At 39.6% G+C, this 20,771-nt stretch overlaps 1 protein-coding gene across 2 annotated transcripts in view; it reads right to left on the bottom strand.

Annotated features, from left to right (window-relative positions):
* Positions 1-20,771, bottom strand: part of LOC145767259 (serine/threonine-protein kinase MRCK alpha-like) — a 112,229-nt gene that overhangs the window by 37,792 nt on the left and 53,666 nt on the right. For both annotated transcript variants that reach the window (XM_082579050.1, XM_082579051.1), the window contains exons 10-17: positions 10,933-11,091; positions 10,642-10,822; positions 9,224-9,359; positions 4,792-4,912; positions 4,293-4,369; positions 4,011-4,168; positions 3,416-3,646; positions 2,957-3,208 (exon numbers count right to left, since the gene is read on the bottom strand). In XM_082579050.1, coding sequence (XP_082435176.1) covers positions 2,957-3,208; positions 3,416-3,646; positions 4,011-4,168; positions 4,293-4,369; positions 4,792-4,912; positions 9,224-9,359; positions 10,642-10,822; positions 10,933-11,091 — 1,315 coding nt within the window. The remainder of the gene's footprint in view (positions 1-2,956; positions 3,209-3,415; positions 3,647-4,010; positions 4,169-4,292; positions 4,370-4,791; positions 4,913-9,223; positions 9,360-10,641; positions 10,823-10,932; positions 11,092-20,771) is intronic.

Raw genomic sequence — 20,771 nt, 5'->3', positions numbered from 1 at the left:
TGCTCGTGCTATGCAATGACGATTTGTATCGCTAGTTCCTGTGTTATTTCTCGGCAGACAAATATGACCGATCTAGATGATACTTCCCGCGGACAGCACTTGCTGTGACGGCGGACATGTCCGCCGTGAATTTCGAGGCCTGAGTCTACATTATAAAGCTTGGCGATATACAATGGCAGATAGACGCAAACAAACATCAATGCTGACAAACAAACATTAGCATTTTGAATGTAAGCAATCAGTCGGCTAGAAAGTTTGCCCCCCCGGCAATTTTCAAAACCCGGCGCCTGTGCCCCAAATAATAATGCCGTATTGAACACGACTATATAATAAACTATAATATAACATGCATAATGTTTCCTGCAATACATAGTTACAAAGACGAGAAAAAATTCCAGAATATCCATCTGCAGCGACAAATGTTGTAAGTGTGACGACTAGGTTACATTTTCATCCACATGAATTCCCTGATACTTAACTATTTTCGCTCTTTCTATTATTGTTCGGCTAATGCACAAGCTGAAACTTGTTTTAACAGTACGCTTTGGCACTTTGTTGATTAAAGTAAGTTTGCTTTCGAAAAATTTAAGAAAAGTTTATTTCTTCGTAGCCAGACATCAATTTTATGTAGTTCATAACTTAACTAGTTTCTGTTTGTAAAGAATCCGAGTCTTTATTACATAAAGCTAAATATGCGTCGTCCGCAAATAGCGCAGTTGAAAATTTAGACATTAAAGGAAGATCATTAATGTGCATCAGGAAAAGGAGAGGTCCTAATGTTGAACCTTGAGGAACACCACAAACAATTTTTTGCAAGCTCGAAGTAGAATTAAATAATCTGGTATATTGGTATCGATTGTTAAGATAGCTTTTCATTAGCTCAAGAGCATTGCCGCTTATTAAAATGTTATAATCTACGGTATCAAATGCCTTTGACAAGTTCAGAAATTTGCAACAGGTAGGCTATAGATATTTTGGTTCACATTGTGCAATAGATCATTATACAGTGTGCTTATTGATATTGCAGTAGATGAATTTTAAAGAAGACCAAATTGTTGAGCACTCAAAAGATCGAATTTTTCTAGATATATGTGTATACTCTAGTGTGCAGAAGCTTTTCAAATATTTTACTAAAAGGAGACAGTAGTAATATCAGTCGATAATTCGTGGAATTATGAGGATCGCCCTTTTTATAAATCGGAATAACCTCAGCAATTTTTAAGGAATCAGGGTACACTCCAGTAGTGGCGCAGAAATTAGATAGTTTACTTTAGAAGATGGAGATCCCAGGGCTGGCATATTTAATAAATTTAGAGTCCCAATCAGATTCTCTTGTTGACTTTTTTGTTTTTTAAATTAGAGATTAAAGTTATGAATTTCTTCTGGAATTGTGGCATCAACTAAACAGACTTTTTGATACTGGCTTGACGAAATATCATGTCTGGTCATTTGTTTGTTTAATTGTTATTGCCATATTAGGTCCAATGTGAACAAAAAAACGTTTAATTCCTTTGCTATGTCGTGGTGATTCGTCAGAGGTTTGCCATTTGAAACAATTACTTTAGAGAGCATTGTTGTTGTTTTTTTTTTTTCTTTTTTATATTGGATTATTCATAATTCCTTTTCCATATTTTCTTGGAATCATTTTTGTTGTCTGTTAGAGTGTTATGAAAATATTTACGTTTAGCGGACTCGATGCGGTTAAGTAGATTGCGGTCTCCTTTTAATATATATTAATATATATTAATATGATTTTGAATTGACAGTATTAATGATTTTGGTGATATTTTATATCGTTCGTGCAATGTGTGCCTAAATTTTTATGTAGAGGTTTAAACATAGATTTTTTTTGTTTTAATTGATTTTAACAGTCCACGACAAATCCATAGTTTAAACTTGAGCCGCTTTTTTTACGAGCTGCTTTTCTGTACGGGCCATGTTCGTCAACTACTTCAGAGAAAATGCTCTCAAATATACCAAAGCATTCATGCACTGACAGAGCATTGAGATTATTACTATAACCGAGTTTTTGGTCTAATTTTTTGATGCATAGTACACGATAAAAGTTATTCATGTTACGAACATAAAATACATGGTCATTACTCATCGTTTTTATTGAAGTCTGTATCAGGGCAAAAACTGGAAATGATCAGAGAGATCATTCACAAGGATGCCATCTAATACCTGGTTGTTTATGTCCGACGCATATATGATACGTACAATCGTACATATACAAATATGATAAGTAATGTTTTAGAGTTGGGCGTTAATCTAGTAGGTTGATTAATAAGGCACTTACAAGAAAAACTTAACAGCATGTTAGCGTACCTTCGATACAAATCGTTTGCTATATTTGACACAAATCAATATTAATATCATCAAAACCACAAAATGGATTTTTCTTATAAGCCAAAATTTGTAAAATATCTGATGAAGCTTTGCAGAAGTTGTCCACATCTTTCACCATGTACACTGGGTAATGATAAATTATACCAATCGTTACGTGGTTATTTATCGTGTCTACGTTTACCCACAAACTTTCAGACTTTGGTAACCTTGGATCAATTTATTTGCAAATTGTAAATTCAAGGCTCTGTTTAATGAAGAAACGCACTTCACCAGGCTTGATTGAATGACACCAAACCCACACCTAACCCAAACCGACACCACCACTCCACCAGCCATCGGAATGAATGACACTCCTGGTCTAGTACAACTATGGTCTCATAGGGCAAACACAGGAAGCGATAGTCTGTTGGTAAACATGAAAATCCTCTTCTAATTAACAGGCAAACTTGTTTTAATCAGGTAAGAGAACATCCTGAGCTTTTACAGAATTTTATAAGTAAGATACACTCACACAATACTTTGTAAATAACATGATTGTTATTGAGCAATAAGGTCATTTCAATTCATAAGCATTACTTTACAGTCAGAATTTAAAGCTCATCATTACCTTTCTAGCACCAACGTGTGTTCAGTGGCTTTGGCAAGTTCGTCGGCAATATTTTGCTTGGCCTGAACCTCAGACTGGAGGTTCGACTGCAGTTCCAGGATAGCCTGTCTGTCCACTTTCTGCCTGCGCTGGGTCTGCCACTTGTCCATGGTGCTTGTCCTGGCGCTTGCATGCCGGATCTGATCCATCTCGTCAGTCATTTTCCCAGCAAGAGCCTGGAGGTATCCCCGGGCATCCTTCTCATCGGACACCCTGCATCGATGAACATGGTAAGTTTTGTAAAGTGCACATCAAGTGGAGACATATTACAAGTACTCAACAATTTTTGTAAGTTGGAAAGCTATATTAGTTCTTAACAAGTTATGTTGTGATAATCCATCGAAGCTCAATTGTGCCGTCTAAATTGCCAGCAATACAGCTTATGTTGCTGGCGGACCAACCACAAGACTTTGTACTTGCCATTGGATAATTTCTGCGACCTGGGATTCCCACTGCTGCACGGATTCCTTACGGTCTTTCAACTCTCGGACTTCTTCTTCCAGGGTCCTCTTCTGCAAAGAAGATCTCTCCAGCTCCGCCCCCAGCCGCTCAACCTCCGACTGCAGCGCCGCATTATTGTCAGAAAGAATCTTCGTCTGGCGGTCGTGCTTCTGACGAGTGTCCTTGATGGAATCCTGGAGCTCTTGGTTGCTGACGACAATTATTACGACGACATTCAAATGTGCATATAGTTTGAAATGCGGGGAAATTAAGTATATCTTGTCTGATTTAAAGTGGAATCACAATTCTAGGAATTATTACTTCACCTTACATTACACATGTACATCAAAGCCAGTTTCCCCATTATCTTAACACATCACCCTAATCTTCTTCTATCGAGTCTTCTAAAGTTTGTTGATACACCACAGATTGACACATTCTTCCGCAACGGAGTTATACACTGACAAGTCCCACCTACTGCACCGGGTGGTAAGCCGAGAGCAAACCAATCACAAACGGGCAAACCAATCACAAACGGGCAACGGCCAAAGCAATCACTGACGAGAGCTTGTACCTTTCCCTCCGAACTTTTTCCACTTTATCCTTCAGTATCATGACCTCTCGTTGTAACGACATGCTTTGTGATTCCGACTCCCTTAAATCGGATCGCATCCTCTTCACTTCCGCCACGTGGAGGCCTTCACGCTTCGATAACTCCGAACGATGCGTTTCCTTTTGTTTAGTAACAATATAAATAATAACAACGAACCACATCCACAAATATCAGATGTTGTGTTTCTACTTTAAGAACTTTTCGAATTCACTTAGCCACAAACGCAATCATCGGTTATCTTACCTTCAACCCTTCCAACTCCTTACGCAGTCTCTCAATGGCAACCTCTTGAGAGTGATTGTTTATGCCTTCTGGTTGTCCTGGTAATTAAACAAAGCAACTTAAAACCCTGAGGAATAACAGCATCAAATGAGCACAAGACCCCAGTTTTCCTACTCAGTGTGTGTCACAGAAACAACAAAGAAAAAGATTTAAAGATTTGTTACAAAGCAGACATCTCTCATATTAAATAAACACCAGAAATTATCCGCAAACCACTTCCGTCTTTCAACGACAATTCAACAACTGCTAATAGTTAGTGAGAACTGACAAATTTGTTCATCAGTGACATTTCATCAACTTCATCATCAGTGCGAACTAATATAAATTGTTTTCACTTTTAAACGCTATTATTTAGAAAAGGTTTAGTGATGAAACAATAGGATATTGTCAAAAATTCTTGTAAAAAGTGTAAAAATTTGTGCATGCAATTGTTACGCACACAATAGCAAACGGAAAATACCTCCTTTGCGCTGTAGCTTGCTTAGTTCATCTTCTAATGACTTGATGCGTTCCAATGATGATTCGTTGCTCTTACTCAGTTTGACAACTGACCTGCTATGTTCTTCACACTGTTCTTCAAACTGTGAAATAAACAACGTATTTGTTGATGCTAGGTGAGGTTTAGTGTGTGGTACAACTAGAACCTTTGTACTTTAAGCAGTCGACATAGATTTTTAAACCATGGGTCTCAGGAACTCTGGTCTTGATCACACATCAGCTAACAAGTGGGTCCACGTCCCACCTCAAGGGCAACAGCCTTGACTGGCTTGCTAAAACTTGTTTGGCATCCTGCTGCTGTGCAGGAAATACATTTTTAGATAAAGGCTAGGCGCAACGCCTATAACTGTAGTTAGCGCCAGGAAGGGCATCTGGCTGGACTCACGCTCCAAATTTTGAATGATGCAGCAAAACTAAAAAAATTCCCCCTAGTCTCAGGCAGCTCTTAGATGGGCAAAGGGTGTGAAGAATCTCTGGGTTCCAGTAACATGTTTTACAAAAAAAAAGTGAAATGCGGATTGAATGTTGGTGTAGGCTTTTTGCTTGTTAAGAGTCTCTAGTTGAGGTTAATTTAGGGTGTTTCTGTCTAGGATATGATTGCTGTGGAGCTCGAGAGCTTTTTTTTCTGACGTAACGCGCGTCACTTCACTGACGTCAAGTTGAATTCTAGAACCTTCCTCTCCAATTAACGAATACTGCGTGCTCTCGGAATGCAGTCTTGTAATCAATTTTTGCATTATGCCTGAATTGCATCCCTACTGGACTTCATCGACACGTAGATCTACTGTTGTGTTGCGTTATATTGTCGCGTGTAGAGTTTGCGATGCTTGTGGCTGCACCTTTCCAATCAAAACTAGAGTTCTTTTTAAGAAACTGAAACTATGATCCCTGATATAGATGTTGTAATCAAGGATGTGGCTTGTAGGATGTAACCTGTAAAATACAACTATGAAGCTAGGATTCCAGATGTAATATGTAGAATTCTACTTTTCAATCAAGATGCAATTGTAAATCAAAGTGAAAACGAAGTTCTTCCATTCCGAAGTTAAAGTTCTTTCCTTTGTGATGAAGTTAACAATGTAGTAAGCCAGTATGCTGAACTAAGTTTTGGTAGTGGAGTTATTAGTCGTTTGGTGTTTTCATTTTTGGTGTGTTTGGATTCTGTTCTTCGGAAGTTAGAAGTCGAGTTAATAAATAACGCAGCCTTGAAGAACTCTACTTGTGATCAGGCATTATTCTGTTAAGTTCAGTCGATAAACAAGGCAGTAGAGAAGACGACTTCGTGTCCCGGTCATTCTTCGCCAGTTATGCCTAGGAATGTCGCCGTCCTCATTGACGGCTGTATATGAGCGCGCGTGTTGACTATACCGCATCCGCTACATATTTATGGTGACCCCGACGTGATTTGCTATACCGCGTCGGCTACAATTGCCTACAATTTAAACAAGTGAGGTTCATTGAAGTTAAATATATTTTACAATAATCAAGGTTTCAAGCTCCTACTCGGAAAATAAAGTACTCGTCTTATGTAATAAATTTAGTCCTTTGGGACGGGTGCCAGAAAAACGACTCTTTTGTAGTGAGGTTTACCTTCAATTTGGTCACTCAACTCCCGCCTGTTCGAGAATCGTTCCTTCTATCCTTTTGAAAATGGAAATCTTTTCGGCTTATATACGTTACGAGTACTGTTCAATTCCCCGTCATATTTCACAGTGTAATGCTTTTATAACAGTAACATCACGATGGGATTTATGAAAGCGGAAACGTTGCACAGTCAAGTTGCTTCCAAAATACGGAAGCGTGACCTAAATTCGGTGAGAGCAGAATTTAAGTTTGAATTTGCACAGTTGCAATTCTCATAAGTTTCGGCCAAATGATAATTGGAATTTGTCAGTTAGAAACATGGTACATGTTACATTGGAATATAAGAAGTTTGTGTGGGAAGGGAACTGAATTATGTGAAGAATTAAGAACAAGTGGGGTAAGTAAGACGGATGGGGGCAATCATCCGGGTTTTTAGGTGTCCATGGGAGGAGATATAAGTTATGGTAGTCAGGAAATAGTGCAAGGACTGGTGGTGTAGGTTTCTTGGGGAAAGAGAAATTATGTGAGAAAGTTGTAGTTCAAAAAAAAAGTGACAGAGTGATGACAATGGTACTTGCTTTTGAAGAGGATGTTGTAAGAGTAGTCTGTGCTTATGCACCTCAAAGTGGTAAAGAGTATTTGGAAAGAGAGGTTCTGTGATAATTTGGCAGAGGGTGGGATTCGAAACTTGGGAGGAAGAGTGTTGCTTGAATTTTGCGATGCAAAGAACTTAGCATTGCAAACAGGTGGTTTAAAAAGGAGAAAACGTAGGTGACCTATAGCTCAGGAGAACATGACTCAGAGATTGATTTTATCTTGATTGTGCAGGAAGACAGAAGGTATTTGACAAATGTAAAAGAAACACCATGGGAATTGCAGCAGAGACTAATAATGGGAGACTTGGATGCTAAAACAGTAAAAAAGTTGTGAAAAAAGAAAGAGTTTACTTGAGAAGCGTTTTGAAATTGAGAAAGACAATAAAATGAAATTTATGAAAAAAACGAAAGAGCTGGTAGACATGAGTGGGCAGGACCTGTGAGTTTCATTTAAGAGTAACAGCTTGTGACGAAGTGTGTGGGAAAACAAAGCAAAGAAAGATTGCGGAGATGTGTGGTAGTGGGATGAAAAGGTGAAGCAATGAAGCATGCTATTTTGGAAAATAGGGAGGCATACAATTAGTGGCACAAACACAGGTCAGAAAAGAACGGAGATACAAGAGTTTCAAAAAATGCAAAAAAGAGTGGTGGCAAGAGCAATAAAAAACAGTGCTGAGAAAAAACTTAACAAATTGGGGAAAAGCGAAAACAATGCGTTCAAGCTTATCAAATAAATGAAAAATGATGGTAAGTGTAACAGATGGGCAATACTGCCTCATGTGGATTTAACACGCTCCACTGATTACTGTACTGTACCGATCAAACCATTCATTATTATGTGATGTTTACAGCTGTGGTAGGTCACCAGATTTTAGAGTAAATGAATCTGCCTTCATTTCGATTTACGAAGAGCCCACAAAGATCAACTTACCTTTACACGTAAGTTATGAACATTACAGTAAGGATATTGTAAGGGGAAGGTGCATAAAAAGTAGAGATGGTAAGTTGCACTTTAGTCCGAAAGCAGAGGAGAATCATGGAAAGAACATATGGAAAACATTATAATGAGGAAATGCATAAGATAATATCACACAGGCTAATTCAGTGGAGGCGCTTGTGGAAAAGGTTACTTGAAAAGAAATGGAGGAAGCAATGGAGAAAACGAAACAGCAGAAAGCGGCTGGTTCATCAGATGTGAATGCAGAGATGATAATAGCAAATGGAGAGCTGGGGGTTGAAATGATGATACAACTGTCAAAAGGTACTGAATGGTAAAGGAATGCCACAAGAGTGTAAGAAAGCATTGCTGTGCCACTCTTCAAGGGAAAGTGGGATGTGAGAAGTTCCAGTGCATATAAAGGAATGAAATTGTTACATCATTGAACGAGAATTGTAGAACGAGTATTGGAAAAACGGTTGAGAAAGGTGGTGAAATTGAATGGCATGCGACTTGGATTCATGCCTGAAAAAGGAATAACAGACGCTTTGTTCATTTTGAGAAGAATGCAAGAAGCATACAAAGGAGAAGAAGCGATACATGTGCTTTGTTGACTTAGAAAAAGCGTGACAGAGTCATAAGAAAAGTGATGGAATGAGCGATGAGGAAAATATGTATACCGGGAGGTGTTAGTAAGGGCGGTGATGTCGATGTATGAAGGTGCGAGAACAACAGTAAAAGTTGGTTAGTATTCACATGATTTTTTTTGTGAAAGTCGGGATACACCAAGGACCAGTACTGTCAGCTGATATTTGCTATCGTGGTTGATGTTGTGTAAAAACCATGAGGGAGAAAAAGGTTGAAGAACTGATGGATATGCTAGAGATGAGGGAGACTATTCAACCACTTGCCAGGGAAAACGAAGTAAGATGGTAAGGACATGTACTAAAGAGGAAGAAAGTTTTTTTCGAAAAACTGACTTTAAAGGTAGATGGAAAGAGAAAACGGAAACGTCCAATAAGAATATGGAAAAAAACTAGTGAAGAATGAGGTAGACAAAGTCGGACTGAAGGAAGAAGATGCTAAGGATAGAATGAGATGGAGAATGTAATTTGAAGTGAAGGTAAGCGCTGCAAGGAAAGAATCAGTCACCTCAACTAGCTGGGGCAAAACCGAATTTGGATGTGATGAGTTAAGGTTTAAAATCGACGTTCGCAGAAATCACGTAACTGAGACGTTGCTTTTTTTATTCAGCAGAAAAAAATTGCAACACAAACCGATTTCTTTAACTTTTCTGTTTTCTTCAAATCCTGCCGGATCTGGTCAAGTTTGTTGCTGGTGATTTCAAGTTCTTCTTCTCTCTCGCGCAGCTGTCGCAACAACTTGCTCTTTTGCGATTGGACGTCAGTCATCCTATAGAAGATGAACACTTGTCAACACTTCTGGTGCGATGACACTAGTTTGATGTGTCTAGGTATGATCGCGTCTTTGCTGAAATTAGTTTACAAAACACAAAATGACCGAAAACATACCAGTACCAAAATAAGCACATTGACCACACTGCATGTCCATATTCGAAAGCAAACACTTCACTAGTATCAATGCCACTAGTACCAACAGACCATGGTTTTGATACAAAAATAAAACTTAAAACAAAACATGTTTAAATCAAAACATTATTAAAAAGCATTTTGTAAGCAGTAACAATTTTTACTGTTGCAATTCTGAAATAAACAAGGACTGACACTACACAATCTCTAGTTGGCTTTAAAAACGTTCATAAATGTTTTACAAATCCTAGTTGAAACTAATCTGATTTTTAACAGGGCAACCAGCGTCAGGCAATCATAACTGTGCAAAAAAAATTAGGGCGGGAAGGCAAAGAATCCAATCTTCGTGTGCACCTTCAGGCATGCTTTTGTCATGCCAGGGATACAGCCACATGCTCTTGAGCAGTGTCGAACCAGCCCCTTTCGAGCGTCGAGCCAGGGCTTTCACCAATCGGCTATGCAGCCGACAATTAAAAACAAAAATACAAAATGTGTTTTCACATCTCTAGTTCCCACATTAACCAAAAGTGAGACTGTGAATTGACCCAAATACAGTGGAAAAGTTTAGGCTTAAAAATGCTCAAACCAGTAATTTACAGCTTGGGGAATTCATCAATATGGATATTTTGAAGTTGCAAAAAAGGGAATTCAGCTTCTCGATTAAAAAAAAAAGATTTTGCAATAGCTGGCAGCACTTAGATCTGAATTTGTTCAATATTTTTCTAAAATTAATGACGAATTGACGATGAGAGTGATTTCATACGAAATCCGTTCAAAATGTCAGTTGTAAAAGTTTACGCTGGTTTCCAGAATGAATTTTTGGAACTCAAAGACAATACTTGCATTAGATATCTATTTAATGAATTTTGTTTTTTGTGGAATGCCAGCAAAAAGTGGGCTTTGGCACTTGTTTTGAACTGAAAATTTGACATTACAATTTGTTTTCCACGATTGACTGTTTCTGCACGAAAATCGACTTACATGTGACTTAGTTGGTACTTTAAAACTTTTTTAGATGATTTGCCACAAGCGATACTCTCTATGAGGTCACAATCACAAAGCGGATTAAATGTAAACCTTAAGTTGGCGGCACTTTAAAACTGGCTTCGACCAGTCATGCTATGGAAGTGTAGGGCTGTAGGCACCTGTCATTAATCTCCGTGAACTCATCCATGGCCAGTCTACGTCGCGATTGAGCGTCGCGAAGTTGTCGAGCCAGGTCTTTAGACTTATCTTTCATCTCAACAAGTTCCCTGTGAGCGTCATCCCTCTCCTGCTTCAAGTGGCGGTTATTCCTCTCAAGATTCTTGACTTTCTGATGAACATCTGTGAAGAAAATACAAGTGATGCACAGTCCATCTAAACAACCTCTTTCGAAACATACTCATAAGGGAAGTAGATAGACTCAATTTTACAACAAAACATGTCACTTGTACCGTCCAAGTCTTTCCTTAGCACGTCAGCAGCTTGAAGTTCCTGATCTGCGACGGCCAGCTTCTTGGTAAGAAATCCCACTTCATCTTTTAAGTGTTTAAGTTCATCAAGATCACTGGAATCCCCCCAATTTGAAGAGTTCTGCACCAGGTTGGCAGATTCTACACAAAAGAGTTAATAAGAGCCAGAAATTAAATAATATGAAATGTTCTACTGGTGCAAATTAAGCTAAACTATCACAAGATGTATACAGTGACAATCTGCTTTTATTCCGACGTTTCGTCAATCAGACACGACTGACTTCTTCAGGGGGCTAGACCAGGTAGTGACTACCTGTCTAGCATGGCAAAACACAGGACCATGTTGCTGAAATCAACTCAACATGCAAAATGAAAATTCAACTTCTAGACAAAAATTATAGTGCGCAAAGTTTGAAATAATTTAGAAAAAAGGAGGACTTACATATTAACGATCAACAAGAAACTTAAATAACAACAAGACAGGCGAGTGAACGGCATGAGTCATCATGAATTGAGTTTTGTACGCACTACTGCAGTTTTACAATCAGCATGAAACCAATTTAAAAACGTCAAATAACCACTTACAATAGTTTTTAGTAGATAGCAAGAAAAAAGATGCCATCATTGCGATTCATTACATGAAGCTTTTGACTGATGAACCAACTTTCAGAAAACATTTGCTTTTTATAATCACTTTCAACTTTTAGAATTGCTCCAAGTTATTTTATGATCTGAAGTTATGGCATGCATGCAAGGAGCAGAATGTTCCGGGCGTTGATATTTGAAAGCTGTGCTATTTGAAAGTTGTGCTTCCAACCTACTGGTTTCTCTGTGATAGGTGTAAAAACGGCCTGAATCTTCAACATGTAACAAGCCCCACCTATCAGTCTGTGAAAGTGAACTTGTTTCGAGCAGGGTTAACTAACTTTCATGGTAGGCACTTAAACACAAGTTCTGTAAGAGCAACGAAACATCGAACCCATCACAAATTTCAGGAACAGTGTTTCAACCCATCGGATATTACAGTAACCATATTAAAAACTGATGTTTTTTCCTGGTCGGCTGGATGATGCAATATCTGATGTATTGGCCTATTTACAATTATTCACAATCTTTTGTGGTAGTTTATTTTTTGGCTATATTACGCAGGCCTAATTTGTTCAGCAAATACAAGTTCAATTGTCCATACATTAAATCGACAGAAACAAACTTTAAATATAGGTAAATACGCATACGTGTGACATAACAATAGGCTTCATATTAAACAAATACGAGTTCAAACTTTGCCTACGGTACTCTGTTACTGCATGAGCAGCGTTGCGGCCTGTCTCCGCATTAACATTACTTCATTTGGCCAGTGCATGCAAAAAGGTTGCCCACCCCTGTGATAGAAAGTAAATTCAATAAACGTTTCGCCGTCGGCAGCATGACCTAGAGGGTTAGGAAGGTAGCTGTGAAATTTATGTTGCTTCAAATTGATGCCGCGCACTGCTTCAAGCTGATTAGTCGGCGCGGCGTTTAATCCTTGCTTTCTTCTTTGTGTTATTGTTGTTGCTTTCTTGCTGAACGTGCAGCTAGATGGTTGTGGACTGTTTACTTAGTTATTCAGTTATCTTATGTTAGGTGCTTGTGATGGGCAGACTTTAATTTGTGTTTGTTTATATTTTGTTTAGTTGATTAAAGCCTTTACTTTAAGGTGAAACAATATGTTCATTTTTATTTGATGTTCATTACAATTTAATCAACTTGATACCAAGACTATGGATAAACTACTTAAGCCCATCTCGCCTTGACCTTGACCCAAGCTCTCCTACTGCATGAAGAGTGGAAGCATTGGAGAAAAACATTTGAGTATTTTGTTGAAGAAATGGAAAGGGGTGAGGCTGGCCAGGCTGTCAATAAGCTTAAGCTGTTGGTGAATTGTGTTTCACACAATGTTTACGAATTCATTTATGAATATGACGAGTACGATGGAGCAATTGGCATTCTCCATAATTTATTTTCGAAGACCCCACATGTGATTTTTGCTCGTCATTTGTTGGCAACTACAAGACAACAGCAAAGTCAACCTCTTGAAGAATTTCTTCAACTGCTCAAAAAACTCAGCAAAGATTGTAACTTTACAAATGTGTCGGCTGAGCAACATCGAGAAGAGGCCATCCGTGACGCCTTTATAAATGGACTGTTGTCACATACAATCTGACAACGGCTTCTGGAGAATGATGCGTTGACTCTATCTGCAGCTTTCAATCAAGCTCGAACGTTAGACATAGCACAGAAAAATTCGGAGGCATATGATGTGCTGGCGGCAGTTACTCCAACGTCTACAGAACCAAACGATGTAAATCGCGAAGAAACCTCGGCGATGACCAAATCGAGGAAATTGTGTTTTCACTGTGGTCAATCATATCACGACAGAAAACATTGTCCAGCGCGAGACTTAGTGTGCTTTAAATGTAACAAAAAGGGCCATTTTTCTAGAGTTTGTAAAAGCAAAGGAACTGCGGATACATCTGCTTCTGTCTATTCAGATGCCTTGTGTGTGATCAAAGAAGCCCCTCAATGCTTGTCTCATGCCACGCTAAATGCTGTTATTGCCGGGAGAGAATTATCTGCCTTAATTGATACTGGCAGTTCCTGTAGTTTTATAAACAACAAGACAACACGAACGTTAAAGCTTCCAGTCAACTCTTCCTCGTTGCAGGTTTCGATGGCTTTGTCAAATCTTAAAGGAAATGTTGTAGGTCATTGCATGACTGACATAAAGGTGCGTCTACACGACGACTGTTTTCTTGCTTAAGCTAGCCAAACTTCTTGTTTTTTTTAAGTTAATCGCAGTTTGTGCCGCTTACTTTTAAGAAAATGGGCGAGTAAGCGAGCCGTCGAGAAAAAATACGCTCCAGAGCGAAAAACTGGGCGCTTAAGTGAGTTCTCTTGCTTAGAAATGTTTTTTCCCGCCAAAATCTCAGGTCTCCTCTCAGCTCAGTATCCAGACAGGGCAGGGCGGTATCGTTAAAGGATTTCGTTAAGTTTTGATCCCAACCCGTTCTTATTAATGTTGCGGGCTGAACTGGCGGTGACCGTACTCGAAATAGCCCATAGAAAGCACAATATTTTCCAATTTCAAATCCAAAACAGGATCTCAGCAGAAAACCATTGCCATTGTACACTGGGTAATAAAAATAGCGGAGGAATGATCTTGCTGGTTGTTACCAGTCACCCACGCTGACACGAAATTCTGTTTCCAACATTTCAACCTCACTGAGGTGTCTGAATGCTTCAATAAGCAGTAAATTGCGGGTTTGCACTCTTCGCTTTTTGCAGCATTTTTTACACAACTTCTGGGAAGCGATGACTGAAAGACTGCAACAACTTCAAATAGTTAAAGAACAGTCAGTTGCTTGGTCTACTCTGCTGTACTTTGGCGCGAACTTTTTAAAACGTGACGTCATTGGGGATTAGATACTCACGTGACCGCGATTTAAGCGAGCAAAATCTTCGTCGAGGTTGCCAGTGTAGACGAAACGAGCTTAATCACTAGCTTAAGCAAGAATTTCTAAGCAAGAACACTTTCTCGTGTAGACGCACCTTAATGATCAACCGATGTAATTATTCAGATGTGTGCTTGCGAGTTCTCAACAATCTGTGTTGTGACATTCTGCTGGGTCAAGATTTCCAAAGTCGACACAAGTCTGCTATATTTGAGTACGGAGGAAACGAAGAGGATCTTGTTGTGCCTCTTCAATCAGAATTGTGTGCTCTAACTTCAGCTTCTGCTGCTGTGCCATCGCTGTTCTCAAATTTGTCTCCAAACTGCAAACCAATAGCTGTGAAGTCGAGAAGATTCAACAAGAAAGATCAAGCTTTTATAGAGGCCGAAGTGTCACGTCTTCACTCTGAAGGAATAATCAAGCCCAGCATTTCTCCTTGGCGTGCTCAAGTGGTGGTAGTAAATGATGAAGAAAGCAAGAAAAATCGTCTTTGCATAGATTATTCGCAAACGATCAATTTGTTTACAGAACTTGTCGCTTATCCCTTGCCCAGAATAGATGACTTGGTAAATCATCTTGCCAATTATAAAGTGTTTTCCACTTTTGATCTGAAAAGTGCATACCATCAAATCCGTATAGCAGAAGAAGATAGGCGTTTTACTGCGTTTGAAGCCGCTGGGAAATTATGGGAATTTGAACGAATTCCGTTTGGCGTAACTAATGGTGTGCCCGCATTTCAGAGAGAAATGGACCACGTAGTGACGGATGCAAAATTAACGGCAACATTTCCTTATCTTGATAACATAACAGTGGCGGGAGGCACTCAAGAAGAACACGATAGAAATGTTGAACGATTTCTTAAGACAATCAAAAAGAAAAACTTAACATTAAACTAGAAGAAAACCATCTCATCAGTTTCAACAATAAGCATACTTGGTTACATCGTTGGAAACGGTGTAATCAAACCTGACCCAGAAAAACTACGTCCTTTAAGGGAGCTTCCACCTCCTACCAGTGCGAAATCATTGAAGCGTATTTTAGGTTTATTCGCATACTACGCAAAATGGGTTGCAAGATTTTCAGACAAAATTCAGAATTTGAAGAAAGCCACAAGTTTCCCATTGGATAGTTCTGCTCTATGTGATTTCAACACATTGAAGAAGGAATAAGAAAACGCAGCTTTGCACTCCATTGATGAAAATGTGACATTTGTTGTAGAATGTGATGCATCGGATGTTGCCGTATCTGCGACACTGAACCAAGGGAATCGTCCCGTAGCTTTCATGTCAAGGTCGTTACATGGAAGCGAGCTTCATTATCCTGCGATCGAGAAGGAAGCAACAGCGATAATCGAAGCAGTGCGCAAGTGGAACCATTTTCTTGCCCGCCAACACTTCACATTGATCACTGACCAGCGTTCAGTGGCATTCATGCTTGACAACCGGAAACGTACGAAGATCAAGAACAACAAGATACAATGTTGGAGGTTAGAATTGGCTTCTTTCAGTTACTCTATTAACTATCGCTCCGGAAAAGAAAACGTGGGTCCAAACACTCTTACTCGGGCATTCTGCGCCACAGTACCTGATTCAAAGCTTGCTGAAATTCACAAAGGACTGTGCCACCCGAGAGTAACACGGCTTTTACATTTTGTACGCTGGATTTTTTTTTTCGCTGAGACTTTTCGGTCATTTGTCCGAAATGACTTGAAAAAATTTGGTCATTTTTTTATATTTCGGTCATTTTTTTCTGATGAAAATATTTCCTTTCAAGTAGTTGATACAAACTAAAATTTGCACTTCCTGACTAGCTACAACATTAAGTTTCGCTGAGAAACGTTTTCGTGTTTTATTTGAGAAAAGTTAGAACAGACAAACGTTTCTTCAACGTTCATCAGCGAAACTCAAACCTTTGACATTTTGACCGAATTGACTATATATTTTTTCGGACATTTTGACCGAATTGACTATATTTTTTTCGGACATTTTGCTAAAAGATCGGTCAATGACCGATAAATGACCGAAAAAAAAAACAGTTTGTACGTACAAAGGATTTGCCGTTTTCTACAGATGAAGTTAAGAATGTGTGTTCTTCTTGTCGCACATGCGCTGAACTGAAACCACGTTTCTACTTACGTCAAGAAGCCATTAAAAGTGCCATTAAAGATCACATATTTGATTGCCAAACATGTTCAAATAACAAACCATCCTTGGAGTCGTTTAGAATTATGCGTAAATGTTCCACCGAATTCAACACTAAAATCCACGAGGCTTTGCTAATAAAATCATACAATCCTCGCCTCAATACACAGTTGTTTGCCTCTGGCGCTTCTTATTTACTCAACGTCTTTTCTTAATGCGTCATATGATGCGTCTTTGCCTCGCGTAATTTAAACGCCATGTGATGTGCCTTTTTTCTTTGCTCTGCCGTTTCATTTTATGCATTTCGTTTTTCAATTCAGTGTTTAGATCAGTTATTCATTTTCATTGTAGATATGATAAGCAGTTATTTTTATGTTACTTGATAAGGGCTAACGTGTGTATGGCCGAAAACGTTTGTAGCTTATAGTTTATGTTCAATTTTAATGGATTATGTTAAATGCCGTGTGGTTGCTTGGTTGTATATGTCTGGTTCAAGAAGACTCATTAAAGCAACACTGCCATTTGATCGAATCAGCATTGACTTTAAAGGTCCATTGCCATCAACCTCACGTAATAAATATCTTCTCACCATAGTTGGTGAATACTCACGGTTTCCGTTTGCGTTTCCATGCCAGACTGTGCATTCTACCACAGTCATCAGTTGCCTCAAAAAGCTGTTTTCTATGTGCGGAATGCTGAGCTATGTGCATTCAGACAGTGGTAGATCATTCTTGTCCAGTGACTTTAAAGAATTTCTCTTGGAACGTGGAATTGCGTCCAGTAAATCAACGCCTTATCATCCTACTGGAAATTCTCAGGTAGAACGGTACATTGGCGTGATCTGGAAAGCAATTCGACTCGCCTTGAAATCAAATGATCTTCCAGTTTCGTGTTGGGAGGCTGTGCTCTTGGATGCCCTGCATTCGGTTCGGTCTCTGCTATGCACCGCTACAAATGCGACACCGCACGAACTGTTTTACATCTTCAATCGACGATCACCTAATGGAAAATCGCTGCCAGCGTGGTTATCAAAATCAGGACCAGTTCTGCTTCGAAAGTTTGTCAGGTCAAACAAAAATGATGATTTACTTGAAGAAGTTATCTTAACTGATGTTAATCCAACATATGCACAGGTGCGCTTTCCTGATGAGAGAGAATCGACTGTGTCTGTACGAGATTTAGCTCCATGCCCGCCTTCGAAAGACAAACATACTGTGCACGTAGATCATGTAGAACAGTCAAACCTCAAAGGATGCCAGCAAGTATTTGATCAAGATGCAAATACCGAACAGCTGATTAATTCTAAAGTACCCAGTCCGGTGCCGGACGTTATTTTATCAGAGACGATTGAGTTGCATCAAACTGTAACCGAACCTCGTCGTTCGACCATAAAAAATCTAGGTGTATCCCCTCTTTGATATGGTATAAACGATGCTTAGTTATTTTTATAAGGATGGGATAATGTTGTGAAATTTTATGTTGCTTCAAGTTGATGCCGCGCACTGCTTCAAGCTGATTAGTCGGCGCGGCGTTTAATCCTTGCTTTCTTCTTTGTGTTATTGTTGTTGCTTCTTCTCTCGTGTTGTCGCTATATGTCAGGGCATCCGTTGGTTAGCCACTGCCTGGTGTCGTCATCGATAGAAACTAGGCTTTCCATACCATGAGGTGGTCTGTAAAGCCGGCAATCCTTAATAATGTGGGCTGCCGTCTGCATTTCACCACACTCACAAGCAGCACTCTCTGCCAAGCCCCAACGCAACATGTCTGCACCATAACGTCCAACACCAGTGAGCAAACGGTTACGCCTTGATGAGGCAAGTCTAGAGAGGCCATGGCCCAGCTGGTTCTCGGGCGGGGATCTGAATACTTGGCGAAGTGGGGATGTGCTGCTTGACCATTGTTCACACCACGCCTCGTGGCACCACTGTTTGCTAGGGCTTCCACCAGAGGCTGCCAGAAGGTCTTGTGCAGCGCGTACAAATGGCTTTCTTGATTTTAGCCGCTGCTTTGGTGGATATCTCAGCATGGTTGTGTGTAGCAGATGACCGGGGTTTAGGGCTTTACGGCTCAGGGAAAAACAGCGCGTTGACGCCGTAGTGCAGCTGGCTCAATGTTTGCAAGGACAGGCAAGCAGCCAGTTGGAGTTGGACGGAGGCAACCTGTGACAGTTCGCAGGCAGTTGTTGATTGGCACATCGACAAGGACAATATGGGCGCTTCTGCACCAAGTAGCAGCACAGTATTCAGCAGGGGCATAAACTAAGGCTAAACCACTTGTTCTCAGCACTATGTAAGAGACCGATCAAGTCGAACCCCAAGGTATGTGGGTGTGGCTTCAAAAGGAAGCGTCCGGCCGTTATTTTGGATGTTAATTTCCCTGTTTGAGTCTCTATTACATAGGTGGAAGGCAGAAGTCACGATCTTCGCTTCACTCAACTTGAGGCGCCATTGGTGCAGATAGGAAGATAGAATGTCTATATCTTTAGTCAAGGTGTTCTGCACTGTTTCCCATTTGCGGTGAGAATAAAGAATAGCCAGGTCATCTGCGTATGCGTATTTATTGTTGTTGCTTTCTTGCTGAACGCGCAGCTAGATGGTTGTGGACTGTTTACTTAGTTATTCAGTTATCTTATGTGCTTGTGATGGGCAGACTTTAATTTGTGTTTGTTTATATTATGTTTAGTTGATTAAAGCCTTTACTTTAACACTTTGCTCCTCAAAGGGAGGCCAGATTTGGCCCCCCCCTCATATTTCCGTTGATTACTTGAAGCACAGTAACGCCATGCACTTGGTTTTTCTTGACTTTTCCTAAAATTGCCAGGCGGATCTGATGATACTAAATTTGATGCTAAAAGTTGTGTAGTTTTCTTGTAAATTCAAGATTTTGATGAATTTTTGCTATTTCTAGCTAACTTCCAGCAAAGCGTGAAATGGATTACATTGCGATAACAAGCCATAAGCTCATAATTGCTTCGTGAATCCATATGCGCGAGCAGAGAGGAACGTCCTCTTGTTTTCCTTTGTTTGGTTTGACCTCAATAACACAAAGCGCGTTATTTCTAATGCTACAAAAAGAAGCCAGTGGTCACAAAGTTGTTAATTAGAAACAATAATAGCAAACGTTTTTTGCGTTATCAGCTTTACGAAGAAAAGCAATCTATGATCAATATAGGCAACAAACTATTAAAAACAGTTGTTTCAACCAGCAAATATCCATTGACGAATAAAAAGCGTTACAATAAGAAATCTTCCCTTAGGTAGTGAGTAGTGACATGAAAAACCTGGTTTCGAAATAAACGTTCTATGGAAATGCTCTCATTGACAAAACTTTCCATTGAGGAAATGTATCACTTCAAATGCTTTTGGAAGAAGCTGAAAAATTGGCGTTTTTGCAAACAGTAATTGTGAGATACAGTATGCTCAAAATTATGAGATCACGTAGCAGCTTACTCGATGACTACAGGTCCCTTCGCTGCTTTATGTCGCCTACGCTTACTTGTTATGTGTTGCATTTTTGTTCGACGGTGCACTGTGTATTGTTCCAAAGAGAGCAAAATAAAGATGATAATGCCTCGTCTTCACTACAAAATATTTTGTATTGTAGACTAGGCATAATGCTCGGCGTCACATCAGACAAACAACAAATCGGCTTTCTTGATCATTGATTCAACATCTGAATACGTTGCGCCAATGTATAAGAGGCCGGCTATTGTGAAAACCCGCCATTTATAAACGATCTGATTATTCCTAAAGTGGGATCAACTAATGGATCAAAGAATGAAAACACAATGCTGAGAAAACTAAATCTAAGTGACGAACAATACCGATGTCTTCATTTATTTTGCAAAAATGCTGCCTAAACTTATCAACAAAAATACCGAAAAAAACGGCAGGGATCGCGAAAGCAGAATTTGCTCGACTTTGGCATGAATTTAGTCAGACACCTAATAAATCCACACATACAATAACGGCCACTCAACGGCTATAATATTCATAATCAACCTGGTTCTGGGCGGTTTGTGTAACAGTTCAGGGGAAGACACTACTTGAAATGGTGCACCACACAAAAGATTTTCAATGTTGATTGTGGATTTCTAAAAACCGGTGTGGATTGTGCTGCACAGTGACTTCAAGTTTAGGACAGAAAAGGCACAAAAATATCACGATAAAAACAAAGACCTTGTGGGAAA

Source organism: Aplidium turbinatum, chromosome 3 (assembly GCF_918807975.1).
Source record: "Aplidium turbinatum chromosome 3, kaAplTurb1.1, whole genome shotgun sequence".
NCBI lineage: Eukaryota > Metazoa > Chordata > Ascidiacea > Aplousobranchia > Polyclinidae > Aplidium > Aplidium turbinatum.
Note: the sequence above shows the minus strand (reverse complement) of the source record. Positions and strands in the feature narration are given on the sequence as shown.